At 44.5% G+C, this 22,029-nt stretch overlaps 1 protein-coding gene across 1 annotated transcript in view; it reads left to right on the forward strand.

Moving 5' to 3' along the window:
• plxna1b (plexin A1b) overlaps positions 1–22,029 on the forward strand; it is a 226,067-nt gene that overhangs the window by 198,439 nt on the left and 5,599 nt on the right. The window contains exons 19-27 of the mRNA XM_030051792.1: positions 439–582; positions 3,189–3,423; positions 7,410–7,552; positions 9,894–10,150; positions 13,940–14,006; positions 16,734–16,880; positions 17,953–18,112; positions 19,066–19,169; positions 19,687–19,783. Of these exons, the coding sequence (XP_029907652.1) occupies positions 439–582; positions 3,189–3,423; positions 7,410–7,552; positions 9,894–10,150; positions 13,940–14,006; positions 16,734–16,880; positions 17,953–18,112; positions 19,066–19,169; positions 19,687–19,783 (1,354 nt within the window). The remainder of the gene's footprint in view (positions 1–438; positions 583–3,188; positions 3,424–7,409; positions 7,553–9,893; positions 10,151–13,939; positions 14,007–16,733; positions 16,881–17,952; positions 18,113–19,065; positions 19,170–19,686; positions 19,784–22,029) is intronic.

The following is a 22,029-nucleotide window of genomic DNA, read 5'->3' on the forward strand; positions in this document are numbered from 1 at the left end:
GAGAGGAAAGAGGCGAAGAGAGGGGAGATTTCGATAGGCTTTATTTACCCCTATAATTGCCGCCCCCTACAGCCAACCAGAGTCTTTAAACAGCTTTGTTACCACACAGGCTAGAGCCAGTGCCACCTATGTGATCACTGATTGGGTAGGTCTCATGGGGTAACAAACAACCCTGGGGCTATGCCTGGGTTTTGGACAAAGAGAAATGGCAAGGATGTATGGGCTTCTGGTTTTCTGGGTGTGTGTTCAGTCACTTCCATGGTTTGGCAAATAAGCTTACCTCTTGAGTTTAGAGGTTTCCCCCCACAGTTTATATGCAAGTAGAGTGAGTTCCATGTATGAAATATAGTAGAATATATTTTAGTTAAGTCAATTGAGCAATTTATCTTTACACTTATGCGGTTCATTAAAATATGTGTGTGTGTGTGTGTTTTCCAGGGCCGTAACCTGATTCCAGCAGCACCAGGTAACACCAAGCTGAACTACACAGTGCTCATTGGAGAGACGCCCTGTGTGCTCACCCTGTCCGAGAGCCAGCTGCTGTGCGAATGGCCAAACCTGACCGGAGAGCATAAAGTCACCGTGAGTGCTCCTACACTGCTCATGTATTTCCTGCTAAGCCGCCCACATCAGGGCTGCGCTGGACCCTTGCGTCTGTTGCATCTTTTCTTGTCATGTAACATGTGGGGATCCCACGGGTCATGGAAATTTTGCTGGAACGGTACGAAAGTTGATAGATAGATAGATAGATAGATAGATAGGTATACTTTACTGATCCCAACCAGGGAAATTCTGGTGTTCCAGCAGCAACAGTAGAAACATATAATAAAGTTAAATAAAATAGATTAAAGGCTAAATATATACAATAAAGACTATAAAGACTAAAAACTAAAAATATACACGAATGAATATGAAATGAAATATACAGATGGAATTAAGTATATACATGATTGCATAGATAAGGAGAATTAGTATGAAACCACGAAACCAAGAACCAAGTGGCAGAACCCGACGCCCGGTACTGGGATTCAGGAACTAACCGACTTGATTCGGCCTCTTAAGGAATCACCACTTCCCCTCCAGTCTGAAAAACAGTGTGAATGTATATTAACCTAGGATTGTGGAAAGTCAAAGAATTTTGAAAAGTGTCGGTAACACTTTACAATTAGAGTACAACAATTAATGTTAGTTAATGCCGTAATAAACATTAAGTAACAGGTAATAAACATTACGTTAACTAATGTGTCTAAGAATCATGTACGAACGCTGTTCATGCTAAGGTATTAATTTATATGTTATTTAAGGGTTATTGTAGATATTATTAACATTAGTAAATGCCATAAGCCCTGAATGGAGCGGCCCCCTCCTACTTGACTGAACTTTTAATTCCCTACTCCCCCTCCAGGCCCCTCAGGTCGGCTGACCTGGGGCTTTTAACTATCCCACGGACCAATTTTAAATTCAGGGGTGACCGTGCCTTTATGGCAGCTGCCCCCAGACTCTGGAACAGCATTCCCCCCTCTGTTAGATCTGCCCCCTCCATTGACTCTTTTAAATCCAGGCTTAAAACTTACCTTTTTAGTATAGCTTTTGAGTCCGCCTGATATTGCTGTTTGTGTGCCTTGATCTTTGTTGACTGTTGTTTTTTTTTTTGTTGTGATTATTACTTTACTTCTTGTATTTATTTCATGCATTTTTAACATTGTACTTATTTTATTCATTTTTAACTGTACAGCACTTTGGTCAACTTGGGTTGTTTTTAAATGTGCTTTATAAATACATTTGATTTGATTTGATTTGATAATAATCATTAACTAACAGTTAATTAACCATTACGGCATTAACTAACGTTAATTGTTGTACTCTTATTGTAAAGTGTTACCAAAGTGTCTTATAAACATGGACACTGTGGAGTCACCGGGACAGCCACACATAAACAGTAAATGATCCTGAAAATGCACATTGGCTCTCTCAAAGTCAAATTTTGTTTTCATTCCTTAATTTCTCTGTTGAGTGCTTTCTTCCCACGACTCCAGCATCTTGCAGTATCGTTCTATCAGCCGCTCATCCTGTGTACTTCTCGAGCCCCTTTTCTCTCTGCAGCGCTTCCTCTGCGCTCCTCACGCTCGCTCTACATGTCAATCCACCTCCTGCCTTTTCATTCATCCGTCTCATTCTTTCCTCCCCATCCATCAGAGCCAAATCTCTTCAATTACACTAGATTTCTCTTCCCCCATTCATACGGCTACACACACATACACACACACACACACACTCGCATCCCATTTCTTATATTGTTGGCTGTGTTTGTGACCGCATTTATGTCTTAGCGGCTTTTCAGTGGTGTCGTTTGGCTGGCACTCTCCTTGGGATTTCAGCAGTATTGATATTCAATGGAGACCAGAAAATGGCTAGTGGGCGAGAGAGGTCCACGTCTATTTTTACCCTCCAGTTGGTACGCCTCATGGACATAAGCCACTGAGGATGAAATAAAAGGAAAAAAAAGAAGAAGGGGGAAAAAAACACCCGTCCTTTTTAGTCATATGTTTGGGGAGCCAGGACTGGTATGAAGTGATATGGTTGAAAGTTGTGTGTGTGTATGTGTGTGTGTGTGCGTGCGTGATTCCAAAAATAGCCTTGGGGCACAGATGTTGTTCCCCCCAACCCAGATATGAAATGAGAGGATGGTGTGTGTGTGTGTGTGTGTGTGTGTGTGTGGTTGGGAGTCTTTTTTCAGTCTTTTTAAATAATGTAAGATTGTATTTGTATTTTTTGTATTGTGGTGTCAGCCTAAACCCGGTTAAAAACACATGAAGCTGTCACTCTCATGGATGTGAGTGCTTTGAAAATGTCGAAATGATTGTTCTTTGAAGTTGTTTAATGATTGTAACGCCGTGCATGGTACATAGTTATCATATTGGTAGCAGCTGTTGATTTGTTTGCTACTTAGATGAGGGCGCTTTATGGTTTTGGCTTGGAGTGCAGTCACATACTGCTATAAACAGACAGGCTAGCCACAAACTAACCATGTTTTTGTTGTTTGTGCGTCTGTGTGTGTCCATGTCTTTCATTGTCAGTCTCTTTCCTACATCTGTAGTTGTGTGCATGTCAGTATCCTTCCTGTGTTTTTCATCCACCTTCTAAACACATGGAGAATCTAACCCTTCCAAATGTGTATGTCCTTTTAGGTGCGTGTCGGAGGCTTTGAATATTCCCCGGGGACCTTGCAGATCTACTCAGACAGCCTGCTCACCCTGCCTGCTATCATTGGCATCGGAGGGGGCGGCGGCCTGCTCCTGCTGGTGATCATCGTGGTGCTGATCGCGTACAAGAGGAAGTCGCGGGACGCCGACCGCACCCTCAAACGTCTGCAGCTGCAGATGGACAACCTGGAGTCCAGGGTGGCCCTGGAGTGCAAGGAAGGTGCGTCCGGATGAAATCGGCTCAGGAGTGAGCCCGCAAAGTTACTTGGGCACTTTTTTTCCATTCCCACAGTTTCATTTCATCCCTCCCTCTTGTTCGCTTCTCGTCTTTCTCTCCAAATAACTCCCATGTCCCCAGATAACTTCCTATAAAGCTCTCCCTTACTGCAGTGTACCTCAGATGCTGCACTCCCATTCAATATCCATTTCTTCCTCTTCTCTCTTTTTTGCACTCTCACTCGCACTCTCTCTCTCACACACACTCTCCATTTCTCCCTACGTCTCAGTGCCAACTGTCTCCTGCTGTTGGGTGGCAGCGGTGTGTGTGTGTGTGTGTGTGTGTGTGTGTGTGTGTGTGTGTGTGTGTGTGTGCGTTGGTGTGTTTCCAGAGGAACACTTTGATCTGAGCCAGCCACCAGATGTTGGCTCTCCACCCCATGAGAGAGCCGCCTGGCTGGCCTTGCTACCATTCACAGTGAGAGAGGCAGAGAGATGGAGGGAGGGCGATCGAGGTTAGATAGATAAGGGGGAATAGGGGGGTGGGGAAGCGAGGGATGGTAAGAAAGGGGTTGGTTTGGCAGAGAGAGAGAGAGAGAAAGAGAGACCAGCGCATTACCATATATTCATTTGGCAGGAGACAGCATGGATCCAGTGAGAGTCTCCTGATGCTGTTACTTGTTTGTTTGGCAAGAGGGCTGGAAACAGATGGAGAGAGAGAGAGCGAGAGAGAATACTGATACCAGGGTGTGAGAGTGCACTCGTCCTGTAGATCGCTAACTTGTTGCACTACTTTATTTGAGCTCAAAAACACCAAACACTACTTCAGTTACTAGCGTGTGGACCTGCCGACTCTTAAGTCGCTCTCTCACGCACGTTTCTCAGGAAAATTCCTTCACACACACAGACACACGCGCACACACACACACACACAGTGGGCCGCAGAGTGATTGGCTGGGGTGTGCGGGTGGTGAGTCCATGTGCCCCGACCCCGTCTCCCCTGCTGTCACCACTGTCTGGAAAACGACAACAGGATGGATGGAGAGAGGGAAGGATGGAGACAGAGCGGCTGAGATAAATAGGAGGACAACTTGTGAGAGCAGAGAGAAGGAAAGAGAGAGAGAGAGGGGGATAACACAGAAGGAGAGATGGACAGGAAGGTCGTCTATGAGAGAGGAAAAATGAGGGAGGGAAGCAGAGAAATGGATTACAAGGCATTAAAAGAGAGGAATAGAGGTGGTGTAAGGGTAGCAAGGGAGGAGAAATTTGAATGGGTGAGAAAAGGAGATCAGCATGGATGGATGGATGAATGGATGGATAAGAGGACATCAGTGGGGAATGGAGGCTCATTGTTTAGGAAAGGTAGAAAGGCAAAGAGATAACGGTGAATAGATTCAAGATGGATGAAGGGACAGATGGATGGATAAATGTTAGGGTAGAGGGAGAGAAAGAATAGATTTTTTCTTACTCTTTGTTGAACCGTGTAGTCTCGCCGAGATGGAAATCTCAGTGGGAGAGATTTCAAGAAAACCAGCAAGAGAGAAAACAGCAGCGGCAGCAGCATGACCAACGTAAACGCTGCAGACAAACGAAATGCAGAAAATTCAGTCGAGCCCACCGCAATTTGACCTCGGCGATTTACAGACGAAAGAGAAACTGGGGGTGAAAGGTGGATCAGGGTAGAAAAATGAGAGTCATTAGAGATGCAGATAGAGGAGGGAGCCAACAAGAGAGACGGAGAGATGGAGACATGCAGCAGAGGAGAGAAAATCATTGGGGAGAGAGAGGTGACCTCTGAGATGTCACTTTGAACATATGAGAGAGAGAGCGAGAGAGAGGAAGAGAGAGAGAGAAAGAGAGAGAGAGGAAGAGATGAAGAGGGTGACACAAGCCATCTGTTAGTCTGGGCTTCAGTTCGCTATTTGTTTGGGTGTGTATCCCTGCGTTGGTGTGTTCCAGATGATGCCACAGGGCACAGGCACACACACACACACACACATTCATGCTAATGGAACCATACAACTGTGTATTTTCTTCCCAAGGGAGTTTCATATTTATAGAATAGAATAGAGCCGGTATGCCAGAACCAATAGGCATATTCACTATTAATGATATGGGATATGAGTGAGAGAGTGGATTTGATCCCAGTTGTTCCTAGTCAATGTGACTTGTGGGAGTAAAGGCAGTGGAGTGCACAAAATGGGGTCAGAACACACACTAGCTAGGAATGGAAAATGTGTAAAAACAGTGACAGATACACTCACATAAATCATCTGGGCACTAGCTTATGTGTTCAGCTGTGGGGTGACAAGGGAAAGTGTGTGTGTGTGTGTGTGTGTGTGTGTGTATGTATCCATGGGTGTACAAGCATGTGAGGTGGCAGCCTGCTCTGTGTGTGTACTCACAGGCTCGTGTTCTTGTGTGCAATTCCATCCTGAACTGCCCGCAAGCCACCGAGCAGCAGAACGCTTTCTACATCCTCCCTCCATCTCTCTCTCTCTCTCTGCTCTTTTCATCCCTGCTCCTCAACACTCCTCCGTCTTTTCGTCCCTGTTGGTGCTTTTACCTGTGTTGCAGTTCAGTGAGTGTTTCGTTGCCTTTCCCCGCTCTAAAAACATGCCATTTCTTGAAAATCTTAACAACTGAAACATTAGTATTCAAAGTAAAGATTGGGCCGATTCATAACTATTCCTAACTAACATGGCTGTTGTGTTAAATAATTTTGCCGTTGTGCAGCTGCGCCTTAGGTTTTGTCATGCTGCACTTCGACAACGTTATTCAGTTCAGTCATTTTTTTTGCTTTCCTCCGCCGGTTTTGAACGCTGCGTTTGAAGACTTGATTTCTAAAACACTATTTCCAATATCCTTACTGAAGATTGCATCTCCCATCCTGCACTTGGAAATGTACAGGATTCAATCAATGACAGTGGGACCACATGCTTTAAAGTTGTAATCTGCAGCATTTCATATAAATAAATGTTTTGCTACCCTGCATTACCAATGGGCACAATACAGTAGTGATTGAAACTACACCCAGTTCATGAAAGCGTTTAGGTCAGCTTTACAAGTGAAACTTTTTCATGAAACTTGGCCGCGTGCACCTGAGTTTCATCAGCGTTGCATTGTATATCAGGCTTCGCAATCACCTGTAAGTTTGTGTGAAACTTAGCTGCGTCGAGTTGAAACTGTTTCTACTTTTTGCAACAATGCTCGTGCAACGACCAGTCAGAGCCGTGTTTCGTGTCGTGTCGCTGCACAGTCCTGACCCGTTCTGTTCTGTTGGGCTTTCAAAACCCGATCTTAAATATATCCACCATCTACTAAAAACAATGAAATTTGTCTGAATATTTTTAAGGTGAGTCATTTTCATGTAATTAGCCCTCTGTTCTTGAACTGTTTTTATTGCTGTGCAGCCACAATCAACAGTAATTATAGATGGTAAACCTAGAACACAAATCTCTCTAATGTCATTGAGTGTTGCACAAAGTTTGGGTTGCAAAAGCTTGATAAAGCAGTTTAGTTGCATGAATTATGCAGCTCATTACTTGAACCGAGCTGGGTGAAAAAGTTTCATGTGTAATGCCGGCCTTACATTTACTGTCCTAAACACCAGTGAAGGCAGGGATGAGTTTTGTTTTAACCAAAAGTGACATCAACGGTTTGTTTTGGCATAAACTTAAGAAAGCAGAGGAAGTCCAAGGAGCCACGGTCCACACTGTGTTAATTACTGCTGTATGATGCCAAGTCCCTACAGTTAAAGCAATGACTGGTAATCATTAAAGGTGTTGCCAAAAATCAATAAAATTAAGACTTACAGATTACTGCTGTAAAGTGGCATAATTTGTCTTAAGGCAAAATTAGGTGTTACATTAATTTTTCAGAAGGTGCGTTTTTAATTTTGAACCTAAACTCTTCATTTATTGATATGAAACATTCATAATCCATCAACATTATATATTCAAAAGCGTTTTCCTCCCTCTGATGCTGCAGCCTTTGCGGAGCTTCAGACCGACATCCATGAGCTGACACAGGAGCTGGACGGAGCTGGCATCCCCTTCCTGGACTACCGCACCTATGCCATGAGGGTCCTCTTCCCCGGGATTGAGGACCACCCCGTGCTCAAGGAGATGGAGGTACGGGTCAGTAGAGAGCACCCAGCATGCATGGACATGGACACACACACACACCGACACACACACGGGATGAATGGAGGTTGTACACCGTGTACAACTGGCTTGATGGAAATGTGCTGTTTGAAGAATAGATTTTATAGAAACTGTGGTGTGTGTGTGTGTGTGTGTGTTTGAATGAATGATTGGGAGCAAGAAAGCTGTGTTTGACAAAAGCTTTGTAAAGAAGAGAATTCATCAAAGTAAGTCTGTCCATATTTGGTGTGTGATTAGATTAACAGTGCATTGTGCATTGGAATATTTAATTGGAATAAGTACTGAAATATTGGAACATTTTGAGGGTGCGGGCCAACAGGGAGAGTATATTTGCATCAGTTTTGACCCGTTTATGCCCTAAAAGTTACAATTATTATGAGTTTATCCCAGAATTACATTCTTGCCAAGGTTTAAAGATCTCTGAAACAGTGTGAGGACCTTATGACACTGAAGGTCTCCATTAAAATAGTGAAACTAATTAAATTCAAACAGCCTCGTTGCCTTTAAATAAAGAATTAATTTACAAAAAATCTTTTTCGGAGCAGTTAAATGAATCGAAAAAACGTGCACACAAACTAAAATTTCATCATAGGTTTTACAGACAGATCTTTATGGTCACATTGCAGGTGGATGACACTAGAATGTGGATACCACAGTCAGACCGAATAGAAATAATATTCGGGTTCACGTCGGGTTCAGTCATATTGTTTTAGTGAAAAACGATGACACTCTAGATGACAGTGACCAGCCAGTATTTGATTTAATTAAATAAAAGCCCAATATTGGTCTAACCCTAATCTGCACACCGAAAGGTTTTCATCCTCAAAAGCTTTTAAGGAACGGACAGCCAAGGACATGAAGAGGAAGCTGGTTCAAGCCAAGACCAGTAAGAAAAAAATGATTTGGGTAAAACAGCTCCTGGGGAAAGCAGCTTGATGGAATAGACTGAGGGGATGGCTCTGTTTCGGGGGCACGCACTGGGTCTGAGCTACACTAACACTTGGTGGAAGTGATAGATTGCCTCTACAGGACCGAGTGTGTGTAAGGCCCCCGAGAAAGCAATATTCACACGTTGAATGAAACTCTCCTTTTTATCCTACTACTGCTTGCCTCTCAAGAGGGAACACTTTGTCACTCATATGAACCTCGGTTGTACGGACATAGTAACACAATGACACTTTAACACACACACATACACACACGTATGTATACATATATATATATATATATATATATATATATGATCATCTCCACATTTACGCTCGAATCTTACGCATACATCACCCCAGTGCGCACACGTCATATTTCACCACAGTGTCTATATGATCGGTTGTGGTAATGGGTGTAAGGACAGGGCTTTGAGACATATCTACTTGTGCTATCAACTGTATTCCAGTGGGATAGTCTCGCGCAACATTGGATTTTCATTTGTATGGCCCAGGCAATCACAGGCCACAGTACCGTGCTAGCAGGCAGATCAATTTCTTATTACAGCATGAAGCTCACATTCCCACTTCAAACCATGATTTCTCTCTCTCAGAAGCACAGGCTTAGCCATTGCTTTGGGAAAGGAAGACTTAGGGAGGGATGGGGGAAGGGGGGGGGTGAAAAGGGGGATGGAGAACAGGAAAAGAAAAGAGGAGATGGACACGACCTGAGAGAATAATGAATAGAGACAAGAGTGCAGGGGGACAAAGAGAAAGAAATGGGGAGGAAGCAATTTGAAAGCGCTGTTTTATGGATACATCTGGAAGCTGGAACAGAATCGACTTTGCTGCTTTTCTCTTCACATGGATAAATTTATTGTGTGCACTGCAACATTAAATGCAGGAATGATGTAGTGTGTGCGTGCCAGTGTGTTTGAGCGTGTGCGTGCGTGGCTCCTTTTCAATGCATCCTTCATCTTATATTTCTCCTTTTTCACACACATCCATTAATACATTTCTCAACTATAACTCGCAACCAATTCTTCTTCCACATCTCGCTCGTTCCATCATCCCATCACTTCCTCCGCTCTTCCTCCTTAATTTTATATCCCTTCATACCACTTTATCTTCCTCTCCTTTCTCTTTTTCCTCAAACTCCCTCTTCCTTACTGGCATACTTCTTTCCTACTTCTTCTCCATCTTTCCACCATTTCCTCTCTCCTCCGTAATATCCCTGCTTTACTCTTGCTTCACTCCTACTCCTCCTTTTCTGTCTCTTTTTTTTTCCACATTTTCCCCTACCTTCAACCCTGCCTGTGCCTCTTTTCCCACCAACATGTCCTGTCCTGCATCCATCCAATCCTCTATCCGCTCCTCTCCAGGTCCAGGCGAACGTGGAAAAGGCCTTGACGTTGTTCGGCCAGCTGCTGACCAAGAAGCACTTCCTGCTGACTTTCATCCGCACGCTGGAGGCGCAGCGCTCCTTCTCCATGCGAGACCGGGGAAACGTGGCCTCCCTCATCATGACCGCCCTGCAGGGGGAGATGGAATATGCCACGGGGGTCCTCAAACAGCTCCTGTCTGACCTGATAGACAAAAACCTGGAGAGCAAGAACCACCCGAAACTCCTGCTTCGGAGGTAAGGAGGGCGAATGGTTTAAAGTGGCCGTTTATCTGAATATCTGATTTCCCAGTTCTAATTCTCAAGGTCCCGATTTGATTCTGTACCTGTTTTGCTCTTTCAGTTAGGGGTATTTCAGTAACACTACGCATTTTGCAGCTGACATAAAGCTTTGTTTTTGTCCAGCTCGCCTTTGCAATCATGGTTTATGAAAGCAAAATGCACCAAGTCATCTGCCTGTAGGCTGGATGCCGTTGGCTTTCAGGGGTAGCTCACGCCATTGTTTGATCATTCATTCAAACTTATAATTTTGTCGACTGGGTTTCCGCAAGCAACATTTGCAGAACATGGCAGGGGGACATGGTTCAGTTAATATTTAGCAAAAATCCTCACGTATCCACATAAATTAAGAGATGGATGTCAGGATTTTCAGAATGAGCACCAAATGACTCAAATGAAGATCACAATTAGCTGGAAAATCAGTGCTTTTACCCAGCTCCAGACTGAACCTCACTCTAAATGTTTCAGATGTAACATGTGAGGCACATGCACAGATACAAACTCAAACCCACTAGGGGTTTGAGTCTGAGCATCTGCCCCTTTGTCTCCTGCGATGCCATGTTAGGATGTGATATGTGCATGTGTGTGTGTGTGTGTGTGTGTGTGTGTCGATGTAAAGTCTTTTGTTTACCGAATTCTCGACTGAGTAGGATGTCCTTGAGCTCAGGCACCCCACCGAAACAAAAGGCACCCTGACCACCTACGGTCATGCCAGTTGTGGAAGTTCCCTTATTTTTACTCGACCTCCTCTTTCACAGGAGTGTTAACACACCTGCTAACACACAATGAAACCAAGCAGATGGGTCACACATTTTATTGTAATCCCTGCGAGTATCATTAGATCCTATAGATGACACTCATTAGATTGTTTAAATAAAACAACGACCTGCTTCTTCAGGTCTTGACACAAAGAGAACACAATGAGAACCGAACATGAAAGAAAACAGAGACGTTGCCCGTGTATGGACATCCAGCGATTTGTTTTTCTTATACATTACTGAACAAGGTGGCAGGGACGCGGCTGTAGCTTTTAGAGGGCTATGTGACATTAGCTCCCCTCTCTCTCTCTCAACCCTGTCCCTGTCAGAGAGGATTACACCCCTGAAAACACACACACACTCCCAGCAGAGGCACAGTCAGACAGCAGAGACCTCTCTCTCAGACACACACGCATGGTGAGAAAGGTGGGCTATAGGTAGAGAGGGGAAAAAAAGTACATGAGGTGGAGGAGGGTAAAGTGAGAGAGGGGCAGGGTATATAATAAGAGGTGGGATATATAAAGAAAGAGGGAAGATGAATAGTGCTAAAAACAGGAGGGGAGGAAAGGGATAGAAGGAACACAAGGTGAAAGAGAGGCAGCAAACAGGGCACATAAAAGAGAGAGGGGGGGGAGCAAAGGGAGGGAGGGAGACGGTGATTGACAGAAAGAGAGGGCAACATGTCTAGAGGGAGAGTTGTGCAGGATGCGAATGGATAGATCAGAGGAACAGATGGAGAGAGCGAGGAGGAAGGAAGGATGGAAGGGCAGTGGGAAGGTAGAAAGGTGCGACGCGGCGAGAGAGCAACGGAGGAGACGGAGAAGAAAAATGGGTTAGTGCAGACGGGGGAGGAAAAGTCAGACATGTATTAAAGGAAAGACACAATTAGAGAAATGGCCTGTCTCCAAATAAATTGGAATTAGACATTAAATGATAAAAAAAAAAAGTTATGTTTTTTTTTTTTTTCTCCTCCTTCTCCTCGGAGAGATATTTAATTAAAAATCTAATCAAATAAATGACTCTCAGCCAGTGTGCCTGTGTGAAGCCTTTTCCATTCCCCTCTTGGGGCATACGGTCACAACACGCTATCCCTGCTAACTACACTAGCCTCGGGAGCCGGTGTTAATAAGCTTGGCAATTATTACACACGGTTCACCCTGTTGTGGTCTTTATACCACAATAGATAGGATTTAGAAATCTTTATTTTTAGACAGTATACACAGAAAAGCACTGGAGAGGACGCCTCACTGTCTGCTCCCCTGTGAGTTTCCATCCCCCTGTGATGAAATTCTGCCACCGGCATCGAGACCGTTTGGTTTGATTTGTGCAGCATCGCCTCAAATTTGATGTGGTTTTTTTTCTCGAAGTTGCGGCCTCGCTGTGCGCGGCCAGGAGAGCCGCATCAACCCTCTCCAACATGCAACGCTTGTTTAGAGAGCTTGGAACGGCGGACGCAGGGATGTGGTTTCTCTGAGTGAGATTATGTTGCGAGTCGCCCACTATCAAGTCCTGACGTGCCCAAAAGCATGTTCTGTCCAGGTGCATTCGCGCGCGCCCCCCCCCCTCCATCCTCCATCCTCCATCCCTCTGTCCTTCGCTGCCTCATCTTTCATCCACTACATTTCGCTGACAGCCAAGAAAGAAAACAATCCCACATAAATCAAACAACACTCAAACCAGGAGACTCGCAGAGAGGCAGGGTTCACGTCTCGGTCCTGCTACAGGGCCTTCACCGGGTTCACGCGTTGACCTACTTTCCTCTCCTTTATTCCTTCCCTGTCCCTCTGTCCTCATGAAAAATAAGAACATCACTGCAAAACCGACAATAAAATATCTTCCTCGTGTGCCATTAGTCAAAAGAATGAACTCTGCTTCTGCTTGCCACGCCCCGGATTACGTTAAAAGACAAATGATGGTAAAGTAATATTTACTAGACGCAAGTGTAAGGAAGCATGGAAAATGTGGGAATGTGGCCCAGTTAGACTGCCTGGTAAGCCCGACATAAGGCAGCAGAAAATTCCAGAAAGCTCTCGTGCATCTTCCATTCATCTTGGAGTAAACAGGGACTGAGGGAGTGGATAATTAAGCAGTCCTCTGTTTCTCTCTGATGTTTCAAAGAGGAATGGCGGAAAGCGAGGAGGTAAATCTGAGGACAATGCGAGAAAGAGAGGAAGAACTATTCTTTTTTTTTATTTATTTTTTTTTTTTTTTTCCTATCTTGTGCCCTGTTCCCTCTCATACCCCCGGCACCGCTCTCCCCTTTTAGCGGTTTAACAAATTAGACGCAATAAGTCCGTTAATTACAATGCCTTTTAATTGCTCTGTTTTCTTTTTCGCCGCCGTGCGCGCGCGGTGTCTGTGTGAGAGCGCGCGCGTGCGGAGGTTCCCCTCATTACACATCAGGTTTGTGATTAACGAGAGAAGTTAGCGAATTATACTAATTGCTGCATTTTTAATGAAGACGGGCGGGTTGCTTGGAGAAGGGAACACAATACGTAAAGGCGAGGGGGGGCAATGAAAGAAATAGTGGTTTGCTATGCCGAGTTAATTTGTTTGTGTGTGAGGTGGAGGGGAGGAAGAGAGGGAGAGCGAGGGAAAGGGCTCGGCTGTTTGAAGGCTAACCGCACGTTGTCTGATAATACCATGTGTTCTCTTTGATGTGCGAGCGTGTCTTAAATGCCTTTTCCCCCATGATGAAAGTGTTGGTTTTTACCCGCACATCGTAGCCAAGGGGGGGGGCTTGTTTGGGTGAGCTTGTTGCAACAGGGAGGAGAGGTTTGGGATAACCCCAAAACCTCCCAGTGTCTTCTCTGGTGGTTTATGTGCTGCTGAGTTTGGCGGTGAATTAGTATTAAAATAAAATGACAATTCTCTTTCTTTCTTTTTTTTTCCCCCTTCTCCTCTCAATTTTTCTCTCTTTCATATTTCAATCCCTTTGTCTCGCTTTCTCCTCTCTCTCTGCCTCTCTTCATCTTTCTCTCTCTCCCAGGACGGAGTCGGTAGCCGAGAAGATGCTCACCAACTGGTTCACCTTCCTGCTTTACAAGTTCCTCAAGGTAAAACCACTCGCACACACGAGCTTTTTGAAGCGACACTAATGCTATTGGTGTCTGGGAACGGGTGGGGGGGGGGGGGGGGGTGGGGGGGGGGGGGGGGGGAGACTTCCCAAACACACACTCGCATACGTACACACACACAGCTGCAGCATTAGATAAGGCAGAGGCAGCGGGCTACCTATCCCTTACCTCTCCCTTTCATGTGCTAAACTCTCCTCCCTGAATTGCGGTGTGTGTGTGGAGTTTGTAGCGCTGTTCACACACCGTCCGTCATGTTGTCGGGATCGCCGTAGCCTGTCGCACTAACCTGCCCGCTCTTTTTTGTCCCTCGCTCAATTCTTTTAGAGATGAGAATGTGCGTGGGTGTGAGTGTGTTTGTGTGTATGCATGCATGCGTGCGTTTGTGTGTGTGTGACTATATCCCCCCTTCAGAGCTTTCTTTGGGGCTTAGGGGGATGGTAGACAAGGCAGCCAGAGATCTTTCACAATGCTTTCTCTCATTTCCCACTTTTCCTTTTCTTTCTCCGTCTCTGTCTCCGTCACCGTCTGTACTTCGTCTTTCTCTCTCTCTCAATTCTTCTCCCTCTGATATGGAATCAGAGAGAATTATCGCGGCTTAAACGGCACTAAATTCTCGCCTGCGCATACATCCCCTCCATTCAAACGCCGCGAGAGCTAATCAGTTAGCAGCAAGGCCGTCAAAGCACCAGCCAGAACAGGCTTACTGCTGGACAGCTAACCAGCAAGGCCCCGGGGGGTCCCAGTCAGCATCTGTGTGTGTGGGCGTGTGTGTGTGTGTGTGTGTGTGTGTGTGCTTGTGTACTTTGGCTCCAATAGCGAGACTGGCCGAACAGAGCTGGGTTCAGAGACAGGGGAGTAGGTTACTAGGGAAGCTGTCAGGGAAAAAGTATGTGCGTGCCAGAGTGTTGGTGTTGGTGTCGGTGTTGCCGTCAGCGTGTGCGCTTGCCCCTCCATCTTTTTAAACAGCTGTCTGTCTAATAACCTCAGACAGTAGTCGGAGCGGCGATGCTAGAGGGACACAGAGAGGACAGAGAAGAACGTGGCGGGTAAGATAGAGATGCGTCTGTCGTTCCCTTTCCATTTCGACAACGGTCTCAAAATAGAAGGGAAACAAAGAGCGAGGGAAAGAGAAAGACAGAGATGGGGGGACTAGAGGGATTGGGAGAATAAATACTGACGCCAGGAGAGATGAGAGTAGCTAGCAGCAAGGTTACTAGACTTGTTTTTTTTTTTTTTTTTTTATCTAACCTCAACAATTCAGCCTTTCTCTGAATCCTAAATGCATTTTAGGGCCCCCTTAAAGGAGAAAGACCCGGGACGATTTCAGGGTTCATCCAGGTATGAACAGCGATGGGTAAAGGTCAAGTAGTTCTTCAAAGGAAGGGAAGGGAGGAGGCTTTTGTCTATCAAAGGGAGTAGGAATAATAGAAAAAGCCTTAAAAACCCTTCCTCTGCTGTCAGGATTGACCTGTTGTCCCCTGGCAGGTTATGACTCAGCTAATTGAGACGGGCATGTATCAAATATTGACTCACTCTTGTCGCATTTGTTACTTTGAATCAAATAGAAGTACTTAAAAGGTGAACTTAGGGGGTTATACTATAGGAATTTCACAGTTAGAAAAACCACCTGACACATTATGTGAGTGTGTGTGTGTGTGTGTGCGTCCCTTTGTTTTATTTGTGTCCCATGCCAAAATCGCCCCATTTACCTGAAATTGGCTTTACACTGCAGCATTGGCAAAACAAAGTTGCATATTGTTGCGTCAAAGAAAACACAGTTACAACATTCGAAATGGTTCAGAAATAAACGTTTGTCTAAGTATATTTGGAAGCTACTTTCATAAAAAAAAAAAAAAGCAAATAATATCGAATGCTGTAAAATGCGAGAGGCAGCGAAGCCGCGCAGGCAGCCGGCGTTTAAGGTGGCAGCCCAGTAAAACAAATGAGTGAAAAAGAGGTGGAAAAAGAGAGAGAGAGTGAGGGAGGGAGAGATGGAGGCCCAGCATCCCAGTGCTTGTTGCCTGGTTGACACGTCTCACACACCAAAGTGCTTCTCCAAGCGTTTTTCACTCCTCAGTCGTTAACCTTCTATTAACTCCTCCATCAATTGCCACTCACTCACACTCTCTCTTATTTCTCTCTCTTTCTCTCTCTCTCTCTCTCTCTCTCTCTCTCACACACACACACACACACACGCATAGATACACACAGAATTACACACCTTATTAAAGGGTGTTTTTCCCCAGAAAGGAGGCACAGGGGAGAGGTTGTGTGTGTCTGTGTGTGTGTGTGTGTGTGTGTGTGTGTGTGTGTGTGAGAGAGAGAGAGAGAGAGAGAGAGAGAGAGAGAGAGTGTGTGTGTTTGTGTGTGTCTGTCAGTTGTCAGTGTGCAAATAGCCGACACAGGCCACAGTCTTGTCATTTACAACTCTGCCTGTAGTTGGGCCGAAATAAGATTAGAAACACAATGAGGAGAGCCGGTCAGCAAAGCTATTAACTTTGCTTTGTTGTAGTGTTTAATTTTTTTTTTGTCGGTGAAGTTTTTGCCCACTTGCACTTGCTATGTATTGAGGTGATTTTTCATGCATTTTTAACAATTCTGTTCCTTCCTCTCCTCACTCTCCACCACCATTTCTCCTCATTTCCCTCTATTCTCTCTCTCTCTCTCTCTCTCTCTCTCTCTCTGTCTATATCCCTCTCTCTGCAGGAGTGTGCTGGGGAGCCCCTCTTCATGCTGTACTGTGCCATGAAGCAGCAGATGGAGAAAGGACCGATAGATGCCATCACAGGAGAGGCCCGTTACTCCCTCAGCGAGGACAAACTCATCAGACAGCAGATTGACTACAAGACATTGGTCAGTAGACACACACACACACACACACTCTGTAGACGTACTGAGTTGGCATGTAGCTACAGCAAAATCTCAGAAGCAGAATGACTTTATTTGGCAAGTAAAATATCAGTGTGGGGGACTTGGTTCGGTTGCAATCATGCAGGGACATATTGGCATTCAGGTAGTGAAACAAGGAACAATAACTCTGCAAAAACTCAAAATCTTACCAACAATATTTGGTAATAAGTCAAAATGTCTTATTTCAGGTCAAAATGTCTTATTTCTAGTCAAAATATCTCATTAAACTTAAAATAAGACATGATCACCTCAGAAGTAACTTGTTTTTAGACAATTTTCAAGTGAAAATTTGCTTGTTTCATTGGCAAAATTTGCCAGTGGAAAAAGTGAAAATTCACTTGAAACAAGTGAAAATTGTCTATGTTATTTCTTAGGTGATCATGTCTTATTTTAAGTGTAATGAGATATTTTTACTTGAAATAAGACATTTTGACTTGAAATAAGACATGTATTCTTGGTAAGATTTTGAGTTTTTGCAGTGAAGGGACAGTAGAACCTCTCGTGGTGCAGAGGGAAAGTGTCGAACTTAACAATAGTTGCACACATATAAAAAATAGTATTGTCATCCTGAGTGTGCATTGCCCCGCAGAGCCATGTGTTCTTTGCTTGGACAGCACAAACTCAAGCTAAATCAGTGCTTATTTATAAATTGTTGGTGATGATTGATACTGCACTGCATAGGAGTGACACACCAAATTCCTTCTATTCTGACAATTTGAATAGAAAAAACTGAACTTTGTGACCCATACATCAAATAAGCAGGAAATCAATTGAAAGTTTGATTGTGATGAGTTAGGCACAAAAAAAAAAAAAAAATAGCTATGCTCCTGCACAATATTGCTTAATCACAAACCCCAGCGGCAGCACTGCTGTGTAAAGTGTTGGTTTGCAAGATATACAAAAAAAAAATCATTACAGGATCATGTGTCCCCCCACATCAGTAGTTAGTGCTCCTGCTCTCTGCTGACTGCAAATGTGATCTGTGCCCTTTGCCCTATAACCCCTGCCCCCGTAGACGCTGCACTGCGTGAACCCGGAGAATGAGAACGCGCCCGAGGTGACAGTGAAGGGCCTGAACTGTGACACGGTGACGCAGGTGAAAGAGAAGCTGCTGGATGCTGTGTACAAGGGCACCCCGTACTCCCAGAGACCCAAAGCCTCTGATATGGACTTGGGTAAGGCTGGGAAGAGCAACCACACACACACACACATATGAACAAGCATACACACAGGTGCTCTGCTGGAGTGGGGGTGAAGGGGGAATATGTTGAGGGGCACTCAGCCAAGAGAGGACGCTTCACACAGGAGCAGTGATACTGAACCAAACTAGATGCACCCTGGTGGGCAGCTCAGAGTCACGGCAGTCATATTTGCCATTCTAAATTTTAGTCAAACTGCAACTGATCCTCTCAACCCTGCATGTTTTGTGTACAGAGTGACAGCCACTTGACTCACCATCTGGTGGAGCAAACTATCTGAGTAGACGGGGAAGTGTGTAAGGGTGGAAAGAGCACCAAAACATCGTACTCAAGTAGAAGCAGTGTTACTTTACGGGAATTTTACTCAAGTAGAGGTTGCGCATTCTGGTGTAAAATTCTGCCAAGTTAAAGCAGAAAAGAAGCCCAGTAAAAACGTTTTGAGTTGATTTTTTTTTTTTTTTTTTTTTTTTTTTTTTTTAACAAAAGAAATCATGGTGAAATAGTTGTTTTGTGCAATTCTAAAAAGGTCAGCATTGCAGATTTGGAACTAGATTTTTTTTTTTTAATTGAAAAAGAAAATAAAACACAGTAAAGCCAGATTGCTCTTTTTGGTGCCGTGCCTACCAAACTTGTACTCTTTAATAGTTGTGATTGAAAATGCAGCCAAGCACAATAGCTGAGTCAGAATGTACTTGGGTTAAAGTGAAATTGCTTCTATAAAAATACACACAGTACAGTTATCATAACAAGAGTAATTATAATTCATTACATCTCACCTGTAAATGTATTATGTACGGATATGAACTTTTTTCTTTTTCTCTCTCTTTCTTTCCTCAGCTAAAACTATCTCACATACAGTAACCTTACCTTTGTCTCTCCCATGTGTGTGTATGTGTGTGTGTGTGTGTGTGCGTGTGTGTGTCTCACAGAATGGCGCCAGGGTAGAATGGCTCGTATAATCCTCCAGGATGAGGACGTCACCACAAAGATAGACAATGACTGGAAGAGACTCAACACTCTGGCTCACTACCAGGTACAACGCCGCGTCATCGCTCCACACTCCTCCCATGATGCTCTCTGCCTGAATGACACCTGATTCATTCATCGCTGTATAGTCTTATCTCTTGCTAATGCGGTAGTAAACAGTGTTAGTATGTCGTACCTATCATCGGTTTAGGTAGATTTCAGCACACCGACATAATGTGATGGTACTCTGTCAGACTTCAGACTCGGATGACTTTTTATTGCTCGCTAGAAATTTAGTTTTTCTGAAATGAAAGTGGCACCTACTCTCAGAAAGTGTTGATGAAATGTGAAAACTAATTATGGAACATTGTAAAGGATAAGTGGGAAACTTCAGCTCTTGGTTCGCAATGCAACTCCATTTTTTTTTTTTTTTTTTTGTGTTTAAAAGATGTTCACTACAGTATTGGATTGAAGCACAGTGACGTGCTCAGTGTGGCAGGACTACAACCTGAGGCTCTTTAATGATACCTGATGCCTGTTTAGCGTCACATGCCGTGATAACACGTCCATGCCTCTGTTTTCAGGTGACGGACGGTTCGGTGATCGCCCTGGTGCCAAAACAGAACTCAGCCTACAACATCTCCAACTCCTCCACATTCACTAAGTCCCTCAGCAGATACGGTACGAGAGAAGGTGTGTGTGTGCGCTTGTATGTGTGTATATCTATGTGTGTGCGTACATGCATGTTTGTGTGTGTGTGTGTGTGTGTGTGTGTGTGTGTAAATGAATCTCCATCACGGTACCTGGGAATGGCAAAATTCACACGGCACTTCAAGAACAAGTTGTCACAAAATCTGAGTTTACTTTGTAAAAATTTGCTGCTGCTGTGATCCCAGCGATACCCAGAGCCATCAGGCTGTGAGTTGTCACACTCGGCTTGGACAGCTCTACAGCGGCTTTCGCAGAGGAGCTCTGATACGTCAGTAAGATGTCCACCTGTATCGCCTCTGTAAGCGAAACAGTTCCACAGTTTGCTTCTGCCACCGGTTCTGTCTGACTGGCATGCAGTTGGAGATGTGTTCGGCTGTTTGTTGCTGTTGTCGTATTTTCAGCTGTTTGATTTTGTCGAAGTGTGTGTCGCCTGCTGCAGTTCACTCTGAAGTCAGACCGACGTTCTGTCTATTCTAAGCCGCCGCCTTCCTCTTCGAACTATTTTTACTTATTATGCACATACCTCCTCTTGAGGTGACATTGAAAAGGAATTACCGCTTGGAGAGCACGTTTGGTGAAAGAATCAAACATAATTCTTTGACGAAGACATCAGAGCGGCATCAAAATCTCGCTGTTATGACTACGCTACTTTCAAACTCATGTGCTTTTAAGAATTGCCTTCTATAAATTGCCATCAGTCGAGAACAGCATGCGAGACAGCTGTTGACGGCACAGTTTGACATTGAGGAGAGCAGCGGGTGTGAGGTGTCTGTCCGTCTTTCTGTTTGTCATTTTGTCTTTATTTTGAGCCCTGACCGCTGGAGCAGGCCTGCGCCATGTCACTTACTGTGGCCTCCGGCTGTCACAGCGGATGGATGGATAAATGAACAGAGACAGGGACGAGCCCAGGGTTCAACTAATGTGTCTCTGTGTTAAGTGTTTGCCTTTCTCTCTTTGTCTCACTCCTCTCTTTCACTCTCTGTCCGTCTCTCAGTCTCTCTCTCTCTCCAAAGTCCTCCACATCTTGCATTAACGTGAACACACAAAAATCCAGGGGTTGCCGCACCCAACATGCATTGACGATTGGGCTATTCAAACAGCCTTTGCAGGCCAGAGATGCATTTGGCCACATTAAAAGCAAATAAATTGAATGCATTTCCAGTCCTTATATAGGAGCTTTGTAAATGGAAATTAACCTTAATGTGTGGCTCCAACAAGGAATCGCACACAAATCACACAGGCGGCAAGCAGCTCCGATGCTAACACACTCGTCACAAATGGATTTTCAGAATACTTGCGATTGGTGGAGCTACAGTAGCCGGATGAGGTTTTTACTGTCAATATTAGAGCATGGAAATATGAGAGGACGTGGCAATCTGCAGTTTGACAGAGGAAGGAGAAATTGGATTTCGGTGTGCATGCCGGAGACATATTTTCATGCCAGGTGTAAATACAATCGCGCTACCTCCGATGTAGACACAATCTGGATACCAAACGCACGTTAATGCCAGTCGTAGCTCTCTCTCTCTCATTTCCATTCTTTCTACTCTCCTCGCTCCTCTTTTCACCTTTCCCCACTTGTTTCCACTTTACTTTCTGTCTCTCGTTTCCACTTTCTCAGTTCCTCTCTGATATACTGTAACTCTGTCCCTGAGCTCTGGCTAGGACACACACACACACACACACACACGAGGTCTCTCTACTTCCCTGGCTTGGATCTGTCCCAAATTCTCTCCTTACATTTTGAACCTCTCAATCCCCCCCCTCCCGCACCCGCTTCTTCACGGAAGTGACAGGCGTTCTAACTGAAAGCTTAATGCTCGGTGTCACAAAATAGGGGATCACTGTCCAACAAAGGGAGGGAGGAAGGAAAGGGAGCAGGAGAGAGTGACAGACAAATTTATTCTGGAATGAAAGAGTGACATGTAAGTAGGTGAAGCTGTCACCTTTCAGAAACCCTTTTAACTTCACGGGGAGGTGTTACTCTCGTCAGCTGCCTCCGATTTCTTATTCAGGCTTTATTTTCCACCCACACAACCTGCATTAGTCCCCCTTTTAATGTTAAATAAGACAAAGCAAAGTGAACTAAGTTAAACGGCAGAGTGACATCAAGTTGAAAGCTGTTTTTTTAATTTATATAATCACATATAATCGGAATTCATCCAATAAAACACAGGCTATTTCACTTGGCAGATGCAGAATGTTTTACACAACAT

Source organism: Myripristis murdjan, chromosome 5, assembly GCF_902150065.1.
Source record: "Myripristis murdjan chromosome 5, fMyrMur1.1, whole genome shotgun sequence".
NCBI classification, from domain to species: Eukaryota; Metazoa; Chordata; class Actinopteri; order Holocentriformes; family Holocentridae; genus Myripristis; species Myripristis murdjan.